Genomic DNA, 20099 nt, shown 5'->3' with positions numbered 1-20099 from the left:
ATTTAAAATTTGATATTTTATCTGAGAGCCGTTAAATCAAAAAGATCGATGACTCTGATTTGTAAACATGTGACACCATTAATTTTTTTTTTTTTAGTGTCAAATTGTAAATTTTGACATTAATTTGAAAAGATACGAAAAAATAATACGAAAATAAAGACCGTTATCTCGCTGGCTCCATCACATTAGATATGAAAAAATAATACGACTTCGATGCTCGGCTATATATGCCATAACAAGCAAACATTATCAAAATAAAGATTGTTATCTCGCTCGCTCACACGGGCTTTAAAATCAGAAATCCCAAGTTTTTTCAAATCCCCTAATTCAGTCAGCCCTATTTCCTCACATTCGCAAAATCACAGAAACCGCATCCCACTGCCACTTGCGAAACACATTCGCGGTGAAGATGAGAATCTTCATCGTCGGTCCAAAGAATCCTCATACCACCATATCTCTCTCGAGTCTCCCCTCTCACCGACGACCAACAGGGTTGGTTCTTTAAGTTGGCATGGCGAGAAACAGAGCTAAGAGAACTCAACAAGAAGGTAACCTGAATGGAGTTGCTGCTTACATTCCCCCTGTTAAGTTGGCTCGGATGATTAAACAAGTTGAGGATAAAACTAGTGCTGAGTATCAACGGTTAACGTGGGATGCTCTAAGAAAGAGCATTAACGGACTCGTGAACAAAGTAAATGCAACTAATGTAAAAAGCATAGTCCCAAAATTATTTGCAGAAAACTTGGTTAGAGGAAGAGGCCTATTTGTTCGATCATGTTTGAAGTCCCAGATGGCATCTCCTGGTTTTACGGATGTCTTTGCTGCGGTAGTTGCTGTTGTGAATACCAAGTTTCCCGAGGTGGGGAAACTTTTGTTAACAAGGGTTGTTTTGCAGCTCTAGCTGCTGTTAAATTTATAGCACATCTGGTGAATCAGCAAGTGGCTCACGAGATCATTGCTCTAGAGTTACTTACAGTGTTACTCGAAGAGACTACTGATGACAGTGTTGGAGTAGCCGTTGCTTTTGTCGCAGAATGTGGTTCAATACTGCAGGATCTCTCTCCTAGAGGCCTTCATGGTATCTTTGAGCGGTTTCGTGAAAATTCTTCATCAAGGAGAAATTGACAAACGAGTTCAGTTTCTGATCGAAGGCTTGTTTGCAATTAGAAAAGCCAAGTTTCAGGGATATCCAGCTGTTCGTCCTGAGCTGGACCTTGTGGAGCAGGAAGATCAGTTAACTCATGAAGTCTTGTTGGATGAGGATATAGATCCAGAGTTCTCCCGTGATATATTCAAGCCAGACCCCAATTTCCTGGAGAATGAGAAGCGTCATGAAGAGTTGAAGAAAACAATACTGGGTGAGGAATCTGATGATGAGGAAGGCTCTGATGCAGCAGAGTCAGATGAATCTGATGATGAAGAGGAAGAAGAAAGTATGCAAATAAAAGATGAAACAGAGACAAATCTTATCCATCTTCGAAGAACAATTTACTTAATAATAATGTCTAGTGCAGATTTTGAGGAAGCTGGTCATAAGCTTCTGCAAATTAAGTTAGAGCCTGGTCAAGAGATGGAATTGTGCATTATGCTTTTGGAATGTTGCAGCCAAGAAAGAACTTTCCTTCGATATTACGGTCTTCTGGGGCAGCGTCTCTGCATGATCAACAAAGTATATCAAGAAAATTTTGAAAAGTGCTTTGTGCAGCAGTACTCAATTATTCATCGACTTGAAATCAATAAATTGCGAAATGTGGGAAATTTTTTTGGTCATTTACTTGGCACTGATGCTCTACCTTGGCATGTTTTATCGTATATACGCTTGACTGAAGAGTGTTGGGTTTGCTCTTTTACTAAAGCCCAAATGGGTCATTAGTATGAGAAGAGCCCAAGGAACCTAGAGCCCAATGAGCTAGGGTTTCTTGGAACCCATATAAATAGTACCTCTTAAGTCATCAGCCTCTAAGGTCTTTTTTGTGAGAAAGAGGCAAGCTCTGAATCTAATCAGTGCCCACACACTTCCCCTTCCTCCTCGAGAGATAGTTTGGAAGATCTGCCACAGTCCAGCTTCAAGGAGGTTGTTCGTGCTGCGGCGCTGAGGTGAGCTGTTCGTGAAGAGGAATCCTACAAGGGAAGATTCTACACGAGACCTGCGCACCGAGAGGTAATTGTGAAACAAGGATGATTCGGTAAGCATACCAATGTACTAGGTCCTAAACCGCTTCCGCATAAATCTAAGATTTCCTTCAATTGGTATCAGAGCCTTGGCTGTACATTGGTATGTGAATCTAGTTTCACTATTCATGTAATTAGTTTTGCTTCTTGAAATGTGGCACCTAGGGTTCTAGGATTATGGTATGAATCTAGCATGTGCATTTTATAATTCATTTTCATAAAAGTTTAAATTTTAATCGATAAAAATGCTTTAATCCATGGTTAGGGTCTCTCGTGTATTTCTCGATTTGTAACAAGGAGGCTAATCCCATATGATTAGGTTTCCTCCTTGCTGTTTTTATTTATTTTCGGAATTTCTGTGTATTTTTCCAATATTTTGTAAAAGTTCAAGATCGAGAAACCGCGAGTAAGATGCGCAGTCAGTACTGTCGGAGACTTTTCGAGGACTTCCCGATCTCGGAATGAGACGATCTATATATGGTTGGAAAGAGGACGGAAAGACGAACGCAACGGTGGGTGGATAGTCGCCATCGGATTCCTAACGCTCCTCCACGCGCCTCCACAAGCTTCTGAGAGTGGCCGCCACTCTCCGGCAAAGAATGGGAGAGTGAGAGAGCGTCCGGCCACCTTTTTGGGTGGTTCCGGCGACGGTGCACTCGTCTCTATGTGGCGGTCCTTCCCCTGGAGTTTCAGCCTGATTTGAGTTCGGGTGACGGCGCGGCAGACCTGACGGCTAGGGTTCCTCTTTCGCGTCCTAGGGTTTCTCGCCAAAGGATTGGGTCTTTGGGCTTTTGGGCCCATGAAACCCTAAAGGGGCTTGAGACAGATACTATGGGCTAGGCGAAAGTTGAATTCCAAAGTTGTATTATTTAATTTTATTTTATTTTATTTTCTTTAAAATAGGAAGGCCATGGATTAAAGTAATTATGATTTATTATTTAATGCTTTTATTGATTGGTATAAATTATATGATTGATAACATGCTTTATTGCGATAACATGCCATATAGAATAGGTGGTGCCATATTGTTGCATAACTTGTATGATTGCATGAGCATAATAGCTATTATGTCTTCAGCGACTAGTATGATAGTTATTATGGGATTATTTTGATTTTAAATCATCCTAAGAAATTAATTAATAATTATTATGATTTTTATTAAAGATCTAGATTAATAATTGAATTAATTAATTTTGGATAATTAACATCAAGACAAATAATCGTTATGGAAATTATTTTAATTTCAAATTATCCTCATAAATGATAATTATTATGATTGTTGCAATCTAGATTAATAATTAAGTCAGCTATTTGGATGATTTAAATCTAGCACAATAATTAGAGAAAATTTCCTGAGAGAATTCTTTTATTTTGCGAGTAATTTGTGGGTTTTTCTGAAATGGTCATGGAATAACACACGCTGTATACAACATTCATGTATCATGATTGTTTGGAGCACACGCTGACGTAAAGTGACCGGATTTCATGACCTTAATGCTTTCAAAATTATGTTAAGCTTAGTGCACGTTTATCGGTGCTCTTGCTTATATAGTTTTTAAAATCAAACAAAGGATACTCTCAATTAAATAATTCTTGGAAATTAGAAAATGTTGCTTATGTTGAATGGAAGGAGATTTAAATTAAGAAATTAATTTAACCTTCAAGCGCATTATAAGGACCATTAATAAAATAATCATGTGAAGTCCCATCGAATAAGCATGATTGGATTTTATTAGATTGGACTTAAATATCTATGGGAGGAGATTTAAATTAAGAAATTAATTTAACCTCCAGGCGCATTGTGGGCCTATCAATAAAATAATCATGTGAGGCCCCAACGGATAAGCATGATTGGATTTTATTGGGCCTTAATAATTTCAAAATTTTAATAAAGTATTATACGGCCCATCGTCGATAATACTAAGTTATTAAAGATAATTTTGAAATTAAACAATGAATTCGACTGGCCTTATGAAAATTCTCAAACAAAAATGTTGAATGGGTGAAGGTTTTAAAAATTAATTAATTTTAAAACCTGCGGGCTCCATTTGTGGGTTTATTAGTGAAATGGTTATCGCTGAAGCCCCATCGGATAAGGATAATCAGATTTCACTAGATTAAATCTTAATAATTTCAAAATTTTAGTAAAGTATTGTACGGCCCATCGTCGGCAATGCTTAGACACTAAGGATAATTTTGAAATTAAACAATGGTTAATTACATTCAACTTTGGTAAAATTGTTAACCCTCCCATCGAGGCTCTGGCAATGGCACTGAAGGCCCAAATAACAATTTTGGTTTTTACAAGTGACTTGCCCATCGTAAGCCTTGTAAAGATAAACTGAAGGATTGTTAACAATAAACAAGAGTAGTTATGAGAATCTACTTGCACTTCGTTTGTTTATTGCATTATTTGTTTGTAATTGTGTGCTTTATATGTTTTTCAGAAAATATCTTAGAAATGATTTTGAGTCGAAAACCTCTAGATGGTACCAACTATGAATAAGTGAAAAGCAAATCTTTGATATTGTTCTAAAACATAGAAGCTAAAATTTGTTCTGACAATGTGAGGGCCATAGCAACCTACAGAGAAAGCGTTTAAGGAAACTAAGATGCATTTCTCAGATTGAGAAAGGGCAGATATGGTAGTTCGTTGCTATATTATTGTCAGTCTTTCCAAATACTTGCAAAAGCAAGTGTACATGATTAAGAGTGGAGTAAAAATGCTTCAGACTCTTAATGACATGTTTGCTGCATCTAGCAGCTCTGCTAGACAGAATGCAGTCGGTGCAGGTTTTGCTAAGAGTCTTGTTAAATCCAAAGGGAAACCCAAGGGTGGTAACAAGAACAAAATGACTTGGTTATCAGTTGTCAAACCAGTTGCTATGAAGAAGCCGCAAGACAAGTTCTTCAAGTGCAGACTGAAGGGATACTGAAAGAAAAATTGCCCAGAGGTGATGAAAAGAACCAGACATGGGCATATCTAGGCCTGATCAGTGAATGAATTATTGATTCAGGAATCACTGATTATGTTTGTTACTCTTTGTAGTAGTTCAAACATGGCATGCCTGTCAGCAATGGACATAGATATTTTAAGCTTGAAAATGGGAACTTGTGTCTGCATTTGCAGTAGGACAAGTTATTTATAAGACTATGGTTTTGGGTGACTGTTTATTTGTTTCAGATTTCAAGAGGAATTCAATTTTTGTTAGTTGTTTTGGTTAAAACATGGGTTGACAATGCAATTGATTCCTCAGTTACATTTCGAAGTTCATCTTCGTCTTGTTTGTTCTGGTACATTGTTTAAATAGTCTTTATTACCTATGTCCTATAACCTTAAATTTGTTATGTTGAATGGAAGGATGATGAACAAGAAATTTCACCAAAGAAATAAAAGTTTCAAATGAAACATAACTTTGGCCTTTGTGATTGAGTCATATTATCTCAAGTAGGAAACATGTTTTAGTTAAAAGAATGACTGAAAGTTCAAGAATCTTTTAACTAACAGCTACATGTTAGTCCTATTTGGAAGGTAAAATGGCCAAGCAATCCTACAAGGGCCAAAAAGGTTTGCGCAACTATTCAACTAGAATTGGTACATACTAAAGTATGTGGACCACTTAGCGTTCAGACCAGAAGAGGTGATGAGTACTTCATTATATGAATGTTTACTTTGGATTTGGACAGATGAACCAAGTGCGTCATAAGTCTAAAGCTTTTGGAAATTTCCAAGAGTTTTAGTCTGAGGCAGAAAAGCATGTAGGTGTTCAAATCAAAAACACTTTGGTCTGACTAAAGTGTTGGCTACCTGTCTGGTAAGTTCAGGTCTTACCTGATTTAAGAGGGGATAGTTTTCGTAACTGTCAACTCTAAGAACGCATTAGTTGAATGAAGTTGCAGTATGCAAAAATCAAACATTTCTAGACTTGGTGAAGATCATGTTCAGTTATTCATCTTTGTTAATGTTGTTCAAGGGAGATGCCTAAGAGAAGGAAATGTACCTTCTTAACTTGGTTCCGTCAACGTTTGTTGTAAAGACACCTAAAGAATTATGGAAGGGGTGCAAGCCCAGATCTAACCATATTCGAATTTAGGGTGCTACGACACACGTCCTACAACAGCAGTCAAATGAGATGGAATCTTGTATGGAAGTGTGCATATCTTTTGGCTACCCTAAGAGAACTAGGGATGATTTCTTATTTAGTCTTAAGGACAAGATAATCTAAGTGAGCACTCACATGATTTTCTTAAAGGAGGACTAGATAAGAAATTACAAGCTCTTAAGTTAGGTTATTCTCGATGAGATTTATCTCAGATCAAGAATTTCCAGAATCTCTAGAAGCTTCATCCATTGTTCCCTTGATTGTTCAAGAGGGGATAGATATATCTCTAAGTGAACAAACAAGAGAACCATGATTGGAAATTCAACATGATAATATATAAGTGAAACTAGTAGAAATATTAGTATCACATGTAAAGGAACAATATCAAGGATAATCGGATCCTCAAGAAATTGAAGATCCATCATTTGACCCACTATTTGTTTTACCTATAAATACACAAGGTCTAGTGCAGTACATTCGTAGTAGGAGAGAACCTTGTTAACTCTCAAGTTGTCTCTTGTTGAGTGATATTGATCCTACTAGTTACGATAATACACTAGAAGATGTTGTTGATCAAGTGTTGCTCACGCTATGAACAATGAGATGAAATACTTGTATTTCAACTCCGTTCGGTCCTAGTAAATACACCAAGAGGGGTAAAACCCACAAGGTGCATGTGGACATAAAAGGCAAAGAGAGGATGGACAGAAAGGTGAAAACCTTCAAAGCTAGCTTGGAGGCATTTTTTGCCAGACGCCATGCTCGAGTCTATCCAGATTCTCTTAATTGCTATAAGTCTCAATTATGAGATTTCATTTTGGGAGTTGGATGTCAGGATATCTACATACAACAACCAAAAGGGTTTATAGCAAATGAGCAGGAACACACGGTATGCAAGTTGTGAAAGTCTATTTCATAGACTTAAGCAAGCATCCAGGTCTTGAAACATCATTTTTGATCAGGTTATCAAAATTTTGATTTTGAGAGAACCTTGATGAATGATGTGTATTTGTATGTAAAGGATACAACGGAAGACAATAGCTTTTCTGGTACTTTATGTAGATGATATGCTCCTTATTGGAAACAATGTGGAGGTAATATCAAGCATAAAGAGTTGGCTAAGTTAGTGTTTTGGTATGGAAGTACTGGGGAAGCCAATTATATTCTTGGTATAAAACTCTTATGAGACCGGAAGAATAAGTTGTTGGCATCACCTCAAGCTACTTACATTGACAAAACCCAAAATTCAACATGAGAATTCTAAGAGAAGAATTATAATTCTCAGATGTGAAATTCATCTTCCTAAGGAGTGACCAAAGACTTCTAAGAAGGAAGAATGCATGAGCAAGATATCTTATGCTTTGGCAAAGGTAGACTCACGCATATCATGTTGGGCGTTAAACCAAACATCTGTCACGCAGTGGGAGTAGTGAGATAGTACCATTTTGAACCTAGAGGAATACTAGATTATTGTTAAGCATGTACTCAAGTATCTTTGGAGAACGAGAGATTATATGCTGGTATATTCTAGTGGGAGTCTTGAAAAGCTGAGTTTTCAAATATTCAGTTATTTCAAGTCGATATTGACTCAAGAAAATCAACCTCGAGCTATGAGTTTTTCACTAAACTCAGATAGCATTAGAGGTGGATCTTGCAGACCCAGTTACTAAGAGTTTGCCTGAACTTGTGTTCGAGAGGCATGTTACTTCTTTGGGTCTTAAGAGGATCCCAGACTTGCATTAAGCAAGTGAGAGTTATTGGTTTCATTGTGCTCTTGGAGTAAGACCATGAAACAATAAAATAATTTTCTGAATTTCATAAATAAGGTTTTATTTATTTATTTTGCGCACTATTTACAAACATAAAGGTCCGGATCAAATTGTGGAGTATATGATCATATGGATACGTTCATGGAGGACATGATCCTAGGTTCTCACAATTGATGAATGGATTCACAGCTGTTAAATAAAGTTGGGCACTTTATTTAGGCTGCAATATTTTATGAAATGGTTTTGTCTGAATCATTGTAAAATATTGGTGTGAATTAACATTCACATTGAAAGGATCAAGGAGAGATTTGATTAAGGTTGTTCTTTCTGTCATAAGGAATCAAATTTCCAGTTAACTATAGTTATGTGATTGCTCTTAATCCTGAGTTTATTATAAATAGGTAATCAAATAGTTTTCATTCTTTGATTTATCAACGGGTGAGGTTCGATCTATTGACGGCCAATAACTCGGTATTTTGGGAGTGAGATTATTTGATTATCGGTATTTATGAGATAAACAACATGAAATTTGTAGGATATGTCCCCTTGATATGTTTCGGTACTTGGATATTAAAGACACTGGCCAGTGCATGTAATCCATTAAAGAAACTATCATAGTCAAGGGAATAAATAATTGATTGAGTTACAGAGAACTTGTCAATCAATTATAGACATTCTACAAAGGGGCGATGCATATTCATGTTATAAGTGTTGTTAATCTTGGAGTTCAAGTTCGGGCTTTTAGTGGAATAGCACCGAATTAGATAATCATTCGTTGATTATCAGGAGCCTTGATTAATAACAGATGGTAGATCCCCAAGCTAGCTTGAGACAAGGGATGGGGTATTTTTCGGATAGATGATGACTTATGGGTTACATGATCTTGGGTTTTACGACTCAAGTTTGTATCCAAAAGAGCAAGTGGGAGATTGTTGGGTTTGCTCTTTTACTAAAGCCCAAATGGGTCATTAGTATGAGAAGAGCCCAAGGAACCTAGAGCCCAATGAGCTAGGGTTTCTTGGAACCCATATAAATAGTACCTCTTAAGTCATCAGCCTCTAAGGTCTTTTTTGTGAGAAAGAGGCAAGCTCTGAATCTAATCAGTGCCCACACACTTCCCCTTCCTCCTCGAGAGATAGTTTGGAAGATCTGCCACAGTCCAGCTTCAAGGAGGTTGTTCGTGCTGCGGCGCTGAGGTGAGCTGTTCGTGAAGAGGAATCCTACAAGGGAAGATTCTACACGAGACCTGCGCACCGAGAGGTAATTGTGAAACAAGGATGATTCGGTAAGCATACCAATGTACTAGGTCCTAAACCGCTTCCGCATAAATCTAAGATTTCCTTCAAAGAGGACACAACTTCTTCTTCACGTATATTTGTTTAAGATTATCTTCCAGGAATTATCGGAGCATCTTGGCATTTCGCTGCTGAATGAGCTATTAAATGATCCTACAATGCAGGACTCTTTTGAGTCCATATTTTCAAAAGATAACCCAAAAAACACACGGTTCTCCATTAACTTCTTCGCATGCATTGGACTTGTTGGTCTTGCTGCTAACCTACGTGAGTATTTGAAGAATATGCCACGTCTTATTATGCAACAACAGAAACATTTCTGATGAAAGTGACAGTGACAGAAGACAAAGAAAGAGGAGGAGAAAGTGAAGCAATTTTATGTTTTTTTTATTGGACAAGAAGCAATTTTACGTTGATTAAACGTTAAATGTGAAGTTATGTGTCAATTTTATTCTTAGTGGGATTAATTCAGCAAAAGTTAAATGTCACTTTTGTGATTTTTAAGTTTTTGAAGTTATGTGAGTTTATCGTGGTGTTAAGTGTCTTTGTGTTTTTTCTGGTGGAGTTACAAATTTTGTAATTTAAAAAATTATCATTTGAATGTGAAAGATATTACCTCTGCCTTAGTGAAAAATATCTCCACTATTTTCTTACTCTTCTCCCAACATTTTATGATAGATGTTGAGCTTGTTTTCTGGATAGTTGTTCTGCTCGGAATGTCTTATCTGGATTTGTTTAATTTGTTCTTAAGATCATAATTTTCTTTAAACTCTAGCTCGGGCTTTGAAATTTTGTATTAAGTAATGCAGTCGAACCTTATGCAGTACCACTACTACCAAATTAAAGGTTTGAACGCACAAATTTACAACCGAAAAAAAAATGTCTCAGAATAATATAAAAGCATTAAAACGGCCATCACTAGGTACTTTAAAATTTTGAGTTGAAATGATTTTTTACATGATATCAAAGTGATCACGAGATCAGAAGTTCGATTCTCACCGCCCCACTTTCAAGTGAAATTTATAAAAGAAGGCAGACCAAAAAAATGAACTTGTGCAGCACAAGATAGACCAATAATGAGCTTGTGTCATATCCACATTTCAAGCCCAAAAGCTCTTGCGCGAGGGAATGTGTTAGAGAATAATATAAAAATATTAAAAAAGTCATCACCCAATAATATAAAAGCATTAAAAAAGTCATCACCCAATACCTTAAAGTTTTGGGTTGAAATGATTCTTTATATTTAAATAGATTGTATTAGATTAGGTGTTTATTTTTTACTTGTATAGAAAAAAAAGAAATTGTTCTTCCTTAAGATTTGGCAGCAGGGTTGATTACCGATTGGAAAGGGGAAATATATATATGTTTTTTTTTTCTTTCTTTGTATCGTATGTAAACCTTTATTTTTATTTTCCATTGAATTTCTGGCTTTCCAAAGAGCAAAACTGATTTCAAATATTTAGTTAGGCAAAAAAAAATTTCAGCAACCCATTGAAAGTCAAGATACGCATGTTGATCCTGATTTTTTTTTTTTTTTTAATATCATGGTCCGCAGGCAGAAGCTAGTGTAAATATGTTTGTTGCAAAATTTCTGATCTTTGAGCAACAATAGGAGAGACGAACCCATTTACTTAAAATGTCTTATAAAAATGGTTTGAATATAATACAAAACTAATAGGTAAAAAAATAAGCATTGAAGTTTATTCAAATTGGAAGCAATTGGAATTGGTAACCAGCATGGAAAGATATGAAGAAATTTCATTTATCACAGTGCCGATCCCAACCGGTAGTGTTGAAGGAGAGGATATGGATTTCAGAATGCCAGCATTAAAATGAAGGCGGTTTAAGTTCAATTATATTTAATTGGGATTCAAAACCATTAAACTTCAATTAATTATAAGAATCTTTCCCCCCAATATTCCAGAATATATAGTTCACACTATTTATAAAAGGCATAATCAGCTGTGATTCTCCTAGGATCATAAGCTCCCGTTAGCTCTAAAACCTTCCATTATCTTAAATGATAGATTACAGCAGCTGGGGGTAAGGTAAGAAATTTTATGTCATGGCACCTAATGGCAAAGCGGTGGCATTTGCAAGCCAAAATAGAGAGGTTTGATATTGACACATCTCGAAATGGTTGGTATGACTCCAAGCTTCAAGTCAATGTTTTGAAGTGTAACACCTTGGCATGGGAACAGCTGGCTGCACCTTAAGTCCACTGCAACTGGTGATATTGTTGTTCCTTTTATATTAAAAAAATGTACATTTCTGATCTTCACAAGTGATGGCTGTTACATAGATAAATCAGTGGGATAATTAGTATGTTACTATAGTAAGGGAAATAAATATATATTATGTAAAATGAAAAAAAAAAAAAACCACTTACCTTCCTTTTGCAGTTACCAGGCTCACATTCATATTCCTGGTCAATGATGATAGGATTTTTAACATTTTCCATGGTAATGTCACTGAAGCTTATCTCTGATGCAGCACCTCCATATTTATCTGGCCATGTTTTGATTCTGAGGCCATTGGTTGTGCCAATCAATTGGCTGTTCTTGATACGAATGCCTCTTACCTCAAGCTCATCCTCATACTTTCCAAGGCTACCAATACTGTCATGCATATATATAACAATAAAGAAAATTAATTAAGGAAGAGATCATACCAATTGATCACATCTTAAAGTAACAAGTTTTTGTATAGATATGTGTGTGTGTTGTATTATTTGGCATTACCTAATACCATGTCCAGGGCCACACTTGAGCCTGTTGATGAAAAGTTTTTCGACTCCTTGTATCATAGAGACACAGTCATCCCCAGTTGCAATGGTATTTCTTGATATTATCACATTGATGGAGTGACTGACATGAATTCCATCAGTGTTGGGGCTGGTTTCTGGTGCAAGGAGCTTAAGTTTTCTTAATCTGACATTTGAACTTTTGGTAACGAATATGTGAAAGCCTTTGGGATTGACGGTTCTAATGTTCTGTACAAGTACGTTGGTGACGTCGTTGAATTTAAGGCTCTGCATTCCCATACACCATACAACATTATATATGAGCTCAAATTTATATTAATTAGTAAACTATATAATATACATATAGAACTCATATTTTCTTTTTTCTTTTTTTCTTTTTCTTGTATGGTTTCATATGAATCTCACACGTTTTATCTGTATGAGAAATAAAATTATGTATGTTTAGGGGATAAAAATTACCAGAAACATTATTCCCATAATATAGTTAAAATCATATGGTAATGAAATATATTTACTTACGGCAGGGTTTCTGGCGCATGCGTCGTTGTTTTTTTCGCAATTCTCGGTGAATGCCCATGATTCCTTACCCTGACCATCGAAAGTTCCGCCACCAACGATTTTAAGGCCATTGAGGTCCTCGAACATGAGCCAGTCGGTGTTTTCATACTCACTAATATCGGTGGTGGCCGCAACAGTCCCTTGTACTTGAATTGTTACTGGATGTGGAGTACGGCATGGACCTGCAAAGAACATTGAAGAAACCAAGAATCTCCCAGCAGGAACGAAAAGCCTGCTTTGCACTGTGGTATTGCAGGTCGCTCTCCATGCGTCCATGAAAGCCTGCATGGATATATATATATATATTATCATCCAAATATCAAATTAAATTTGACTATATATCTAATCTAACTACCTTATGAAGATTGATATGTTGAAACCACCTTGATCATATCATATAGATTTTACTAATACTATATTATTATAAAATGTTATATGAGAAAGGAAATTTTCCAATACATCATTCGATTTCTTCCGTACTAACATGGATCTCACTCATAACTTTTTCTAACATTCGAGTCTTATATAATTTTTGTCTTTATGACATAAGAAGGCTCGTCTCGTAAAATGAGAAGTATAATACTCATTGTTATTATTATTATTATTATATAGCCCACGTGCATGGTTGAATTGAATTACCTGAGTGCTGTCGAACACGCCATCAGGTTTGGCACCAAAACTCATGACATTAACAATTTTCTCCCCAGGAAGGAGCACATCCTTAGCCATATTTGCATTCAAAAATATATCAGGACCAGCAACTGGCCTGGCTCTTGGTGCTGCACGCGCATAACAGGCCAATGCAAAGCATAAAATAAGAATAGCGGCTCTCTTTGCAATGGCCATTGCGCCTCAATGCCTTCTAATATATGAACCTTTTTTTTTTTTAATTTAAATGTTGAGCCTCCTGGGGAGGCAAGGAAAATAAGTGGGGAAAGTGATCCCTTTGTCTCAGACCCTGTATTTTATACCATGTTTTCTAGCAAAAACAAACGGTTAATCTAAATGAACGGAGAATGTTAGCTTTCCTGGCTTTAGTTAACTAAATTTAGTGGTGCTTCCTCTGAATTGAGACCTTGCATTCGGGTTCCTCCAAAGTGGGCGATTCCCTAGCTGCCACATCCTATAAGCAGCTCCGGAAAAACGAAAATAAGAAAAACATAAGCTTTTGTCCCTTCATTGGTTCAAAATTATATGCTGTCCCCACAATGGCTGAAATATGCTTTCAGCCAGCAAAACTCACAAAGTATATTTGGATACTTTTTCTGTCTTTCTCTAAAATTACAACCTACTTATCTATCTACTTTTTAAAATATTAGTGAAAATTATCCTGAGGAATAATTAACGATCGATATCAACTACTAATTATTTATATTATAGGTTTAGTGTGTGTTGGGTATGACTCATACTTCGCATGCTGAGGGCCCTTGTTGTTGGGGTCAGCAGAAAGGTAATTGGGGTCCCGCTCCCAGGTGAGCGGGTGGAGGTCCTAGGGAGCCACCCGGTGGGGGTCCGGGGGGCAGCGCAAGGGGTGTAAATGGGTTAGGTCGGCCTACAGGGACCTACGGCCTAGTCTATATTTGGTCAGACTTAGGCTATTATAAATAGTAAAATAAAAAAGGCTTAGGCTTTTAAAAATACCTATTTAGAAAATAGGCCATAGGCTTTTTTGTATATATCTGGCCTATAAGCCTACAGGCCGGCCTGTATCATATTATGTATTTAAAATATAATAAATAAAATTATTATTTTAATAATTTTGAATAATAAAATAATATTAAGTTAGTTATTCGTTTAATAGGCTTAAACAGGCTAACAGGCCTAGGCCAAGACTTTTATTTTTTAAATACAAGTCAGGCCAGACGTGTAATTTGGGGCCTACACAAGCTAATAGGCCAGGTCATACTCAATGTCTGGCCTATTTAAGCCAAAGCCTAGTCCATCCCAGCCCAGCCCATTTACACCCATAGGCAGCGCCCCTAGGCCCGTAAAGGCTAGGTACTATTGTGGGCCTCTAATTTATTGTAATTTTCTTAGTAGTTTGAGCTTGGATCAATGAACAGCTGTTGTTAGGGTTTTTTCTAATCCTATTTATATTTTCCTTGTAAACCGAGTGACTTGTAACTAGTGGCGGTGAAGTGAATATATTACAGACAAGCTGGACATAGCCTGGGTGAACCAGGATAAATCACTGTGTTAATCTCTTTTCTCTTTTATCTTTTCTGTTTTAATCGATTTTGTGTGATTGTCGATTTCCAACAGTGTATGTCCTTTTAAAGAATGTAAGTTGTGTCTTTTTTTTTGTTTTTTTACTCTATATACTCCTGATAGTACATAGTTATAACATGAAAAATTATTTTTTTTTTCATTTTTCATGTCAGCTGATATGAATGAGGAGAGAGAAAAAAAGTAAATTTTTATGTTGTAACTATGTACTACCGGGAGTACATAGAGTAAAAAAATTAAAAGGACACAACTTACATTCTTTTAAAGCACAAATAATTTTCTCTTATATTATTTATCATATTCGAAGAAATAGTTAGTGATATTATATATGGGTAAAGGATTTCTCCAGTCAATGGACACAAGTTATCTCCAGCGAGTCCAAAACGACGTCGTTTTGGGACGAAAACAAGTTATTTTTGTAATTCTAATATATTATAGGGTCATATTAGTCTTTATCATTATAATTTTTAAAACTTATAATACCAAAACGACGTCGTTTTGAGCTCATTGGAGAAATATTTTTCCCATTAATTAATTATCAAATTATATATTATTATAATTAATTAAGATTGAATTACGAAATTAACAATAAAAATTAAAAATAAAAATAATTCCTTATTATGAAAGACATAATTTAATATGTTAAAAGAGAATTAAATATTTTTTTTCTATTTCACACAACTTTGTAAGCATTATTTGATCCTATAATAAGTTGAATCCATTTTTCTTGCTTAATAATATAAAGACTAACTAAGAGACAAATTGATAAGATCTAATAGCAAAAAATATTTTATAATATAATATTTAAAATTTAAAAACTACACTGGCTATTTGTCTATATTACGTGTACCAAAAATTCATATAGTCAGCCGTCATCTATATATACACGATAATTTCGAATTTATTTATTTTTATTAATTTTGACAGGAATATTTCGCATATATTAATGAATAATAGATGATAAAAATTTATCATATCGCACCTAATATTTGAGATTCCAAACACCTTATTAAAATTATAAATGTGACCTTTTTTAATAATTTATATTTTTGAGTTAATATAATTGCTTTATAATACATGAGAGTCTTTGATCAAGTTATTAAAAATTCAATCATCATTGTTGCTATTTTATAAATAATTAATTAATTATTATAAAATTTTCATGTAAAGATAACTTGATCTTTGCATTCATGAATTGTCTCTCTTTTTAGTTTTTACCTTTTATCATAATGGTTGTATTCTTACTCTTTTTGAGCCATTAACCTGCACTATAAAATCATTTTGTGAATGATCTAAACAATGCAACCATGATTATTGCGCAAGAGGGGAAGGTTGCAGTTAAGCAGGGAGTTAGGCTTGGCTCCTAGATCAAATTCTGGTTCCAGAACAGGAGGGCCCAGATGAAGGTATTATTTGTTATTTTCCTCAAAGCGGATTTGTTTTAGTCTAGGAAGTGTAGTGTTTGTCTGCTTATGTCTTTTTATGCTTACCTTCATGAGATTATTTGTCACTTAATCAATTCATAGCTTTTTTGTGTTAAACAATCCAGGCCACCAGCATATAATTGTGCATTCAGGGAAGAGAATGAGGAGATAAGGGATGAGAACGTAGCCATCCCTTTTGAAACTTTTTATTAATTTTTTGCACGTTTCACAACTTTTGAGAATTTTATTGATTTTTGGGATATGGGGTACTCTTGTTATAGAATTTTCATCCTCTTGTTTTGTTTCCCAACATGACAATGTCATGTTACAGGAGAGAAAGACACAGAAAGCAAATAGGAGAGAATCCAAATTCCTTGTCTTAGATATTTAGATTTTTTTTTTTTTTAAAAAAAGTTATTTGCTGGAAAGTTATTGGTTCGTTGAAAGCTCTCTTTCCGTGGAGAAGAAAACTTACACTGAATTATTGTTTCTTAATTTTGGAACAGTGTTAATGGTTTTGATTGAAAGGGAAAAAAACGAGATTTTTATTGTAAAATTCCGGGCATCTTTGAATTAGGATTTTTGTTAGGTTTATTTTAGAGAGTAAAATTCGAATGAATTGTATTTTGTGGCGAAAATAACCCTGTATTTTTATAATTTTAATATATCATAGGACATATTTTCATGAGTAGATGTATTATGGGTTATGGACATAGTACATCTAGGAATAAATATTAATAGGTTTTTTGAACTTATGTTTTGTATTAAAATAATTTTTGATTTATTTGTAGATCCAAAAAATTAATTAATCCTAATAGACATAATAATAAATATTATTAATATATTCACTTAGGGCAGAAAATGATAAGATAAAGTGTGAGAACATAGTCATAAGAGAGACCCTGTAGACTGTTTATCTTCCCCTTTTGTGGTGGTCCTCCTCTCAATAAGGATTCTTATTTAGATGAGCAAAAATTGAGATTGGAGAATGCACAACTCAAAGAAGAGGTAACCCTGGATCAACGAATAGCAAGTAATGCAAAATCTTTCTAGTTCATTCCTTTTTTCTTTTTTCTTTTTTACGATTTGTGTATTGTGTCTATTAAGTTTGTAACTTAAATCAGTATAAAGAAACTATTATTACAAAACCACTGTTACTAGAATGTTATTTGTTTTAAGAAATAAATAAACAAAACAACAAAATGCAATAACCAAGAAGTGTGAGATTTTGGTTTAAATTACTTTGATTGATAATAGTGATTTTTAAGTGTATAATCCATTGGGCATCAATGTCAAGTTGTGTGAATGGTAAGAAGCTTATGAGGACCAGTGGTGGATTTGAGGAAAGAATTGGGTTTGAAGTTTGAAAGGAAAGTTAGGATAGAAAATATATGAAGGAAAAGTTGGCCTAAAAAATTTATGAAGAGGGTATAATAAAGAAGTATTTATGTTTTAAAAAAAAAAGACGTATTTACATTCAAATTTAAAAATTGACAATATGAGAAATGTCTTGGCCAAAAACAAAAAATGAGGATAATAAAAATTTTCCTATAATAAATTCCCTCCAATAACTCAATAATAAATGCATTATCCATACAAATTTTTTATAAACCAATTTCTCATAAAATTTATATGAACCAATCAAGTAATAGAATACCTGACATATATATTACATGAAGAATATTATTTTTATCAATAATTACTTATTTTTCTTTTCTTATTTATGACTGTTAGTATGTTTAAAAATGAGATATTCATGTCCCTTGAAGCAACAAAGGTATGTATGAACCAAACTTGAAAACTTTCTCCATTAGATAGTAAATAAATTCTTTTTTTATTTAAAAAAGAATATATTAGTATAATTGCTTGCGTTGGTCTGTTAAGTAATTTAAATTATAAGTCTGTACAATTTAAAACTACCATTCCTTATTTTCATCATAGACGACCTTTTGTATTGTAGAGTATGGATGTTGTTATAGCTCCAAAGTCATTATGTTAGGAGCTATATAAAAAGATCCACATATTAGGTTAATGAGAAGACAAAAGGTATTGTTGTAAGTTTGTAATATTAGAATATTTGGGTTTATTTGATATTGAATCAAATTATAGTGATAAATGATGTATTTTTTTGTAATTTTAGGTTTACTTTTTGAAGCGAATACCGAATTGTGACAATTTTATGGTGGCTGGGATAGAGGCGTTCACCTGGGCCCATAAAATTAGACAGATGAAAAATCTAATTGTAGGAATAAAATTAATTTTTGGACAAAAGTACGATTAATGAAGATACCTGTTAAAATTTAACTGTACTAAAGTTATTCGGAATTTTAGAATACTGTAATAACATACTATTAAATAATTTTGGTGAATGTCATAATGAATATTATATTATTTAAATCATGGTTTAGTGGAGGATTTATGAGATTAATTAAGGATAAGTTGGTCATTTTCCCTCACAAGTCACTTAAGTGACATGCCACATCACACATTCTCTTCATTTTGTTGATTGTGTGTTCGCGCAGTAGGATCAGATGTAGGTCTTCTGCTTGTAATCAATCAAAACTGGTTCCACTCAATCAACCAAAACAATCAAATTATCATGCTTAATACATTATTTCCATAAGAGACATGTAGACCCATAGGCCAAGGATCATATATTTAGCCTGGTTGATGAGGGAGTACTACCACAATCAACAATATGAAGGCATTAATTAATCAACAAAAAATAAGTAAATGTTCACTTAAGTGAAATGCGCAAGACAGCAGCCCATTTCTGCCAAAACCATAACAACCCCTCCTTCCATCATTTTTGAATTTCTCAAGCTCACAAATCACTAACCAAGCCTCGTATGGAAAAATTTCATTTCACAAAACTTGTTCATTTGCCTCCAATTAGTTGAACCCAACCCTCATCCACCATTTGGGAGCCACGGTTAGGAAGAAAGTTCCTTTGGCCAGACCTGCAAATTTTTGGAGGAAGCTTAGAGGAGGCATTTTTGTTGATTCAAACCATAGCATAAACGTTTCTCTAGCCTTCCTTGTTGATTTATAGGTAAGAAACATAAATTTTAATGGTTTAAATCCTCAGGTTCATATGTGAATAATGACCATTATGTGTTGTGATTGGATTTAGACTTTGATCCTTTAAAAAAGTATGTTTTGATGGTATTTTTTTATGAAGAATCAACCCTAAAAATAAGCTTAGGAAAATTTCGAAATTTTGACAATGAAAATGTGAGTGTTTGAAGAGGGTTGAGTTGGGTTAATGGGTAATCATGATATTGAGCCTAAATGCTTTTGTAAAATATGCTAAGGAATGGTATTTAGTGGTGAAAAAGTGTTAAGACAATCATTTGAATCACCTTTGGATAATGGCCAAAAATTGACTATGAATAAGCATGACTTTCTTGTATGTTCATTGGTTTGTAGTACAGAATCAAGAAAGCCATTGGCGAAGGACCAAGCTTGGGATCAAGTAATGGATCTTGATTTGGAATCTTGAGTAAATCAAGATTAGGTAAGTCACCAAGTCTTAGCTTTGATGATGTTGTATTACATAACTTTACATTGATTTGTAATGTTGATTGATGGTATTCTTCACCCTATAATTAGGTATTGATAGTTACAAATTTTGTGTGACATTTCAAGTAATTTTCAAGTGTGTGAAATTATTTGTGCTTGAAGTAAGCAATTGGATAGGAAGCTTCAAGAGGTAAGTTTTCGATCCTTAGAATTAATCTCTTGTTTGTTCAGCCAAACTTTGAGGGAGAATGGTTTCTATATATGGT

At 34.6% G+C, this 20099-nt stretch overlaps 1 protein-coding gene and 1 pseudogene across 1 annotated transcript; one reads left to right on the top strand and one right to left on the bottom strand.

The window, feature by feature from the left end:
* The first annotated feature begins 511 nt into the window (after positions 1 to 511).
* Positions 512 to 9708, top strand: LOC133294482 (uncharacterized; annotated as a pseudogene).
* Positions 9709 to 11278: 1570 nt separating this feature from the next.
* LOC133294480 (polygalacturonase-like) lies at positions 11279 to 13507 on the bottom strand. Its single transcript, XM_061493161.1, has 5 exons — positions 13301 to 13507; positions 12623 to 12943; positions 12081 to 12370; positions 11729 to 11957; positions 11279 to 11344 (listed from the first exon to the last, which is right to left on the bottom strand). Exons 1-5 carry the CDS (start codon positions 13505 to 13507, stop codon positions 11279 to 11281), a joined length of 1113 nt encoding a protein of 370 aa, XP_061349145.1.
* Between the last annotated feature and the right edge of the window lie 6592 nt (positions 13508 to 20099).

Source organism: Gastrolobium bilobum, unplaced genomic scaffold, assembly GCF_033153095.1.
Source record: "Gastrolobium bilobum isolate Gb01-03AN ecotype WA unplaced genomic scaffold, APGP_CSIRO_Gbil_v1 utg5188, whole genome shotgun sequence".
Lineage (NCBI taxonomy): Eukaryota > Viridiplantae > Streptophyta > Magnoliopsida > Fabales > Fabaceae > Gastrolobium > Gastrolobium bilobum.
Note: the sequence above shows the minus strand (reverse complement) of the source record. Positions and strands in the feature narration are given on the sequence as shown.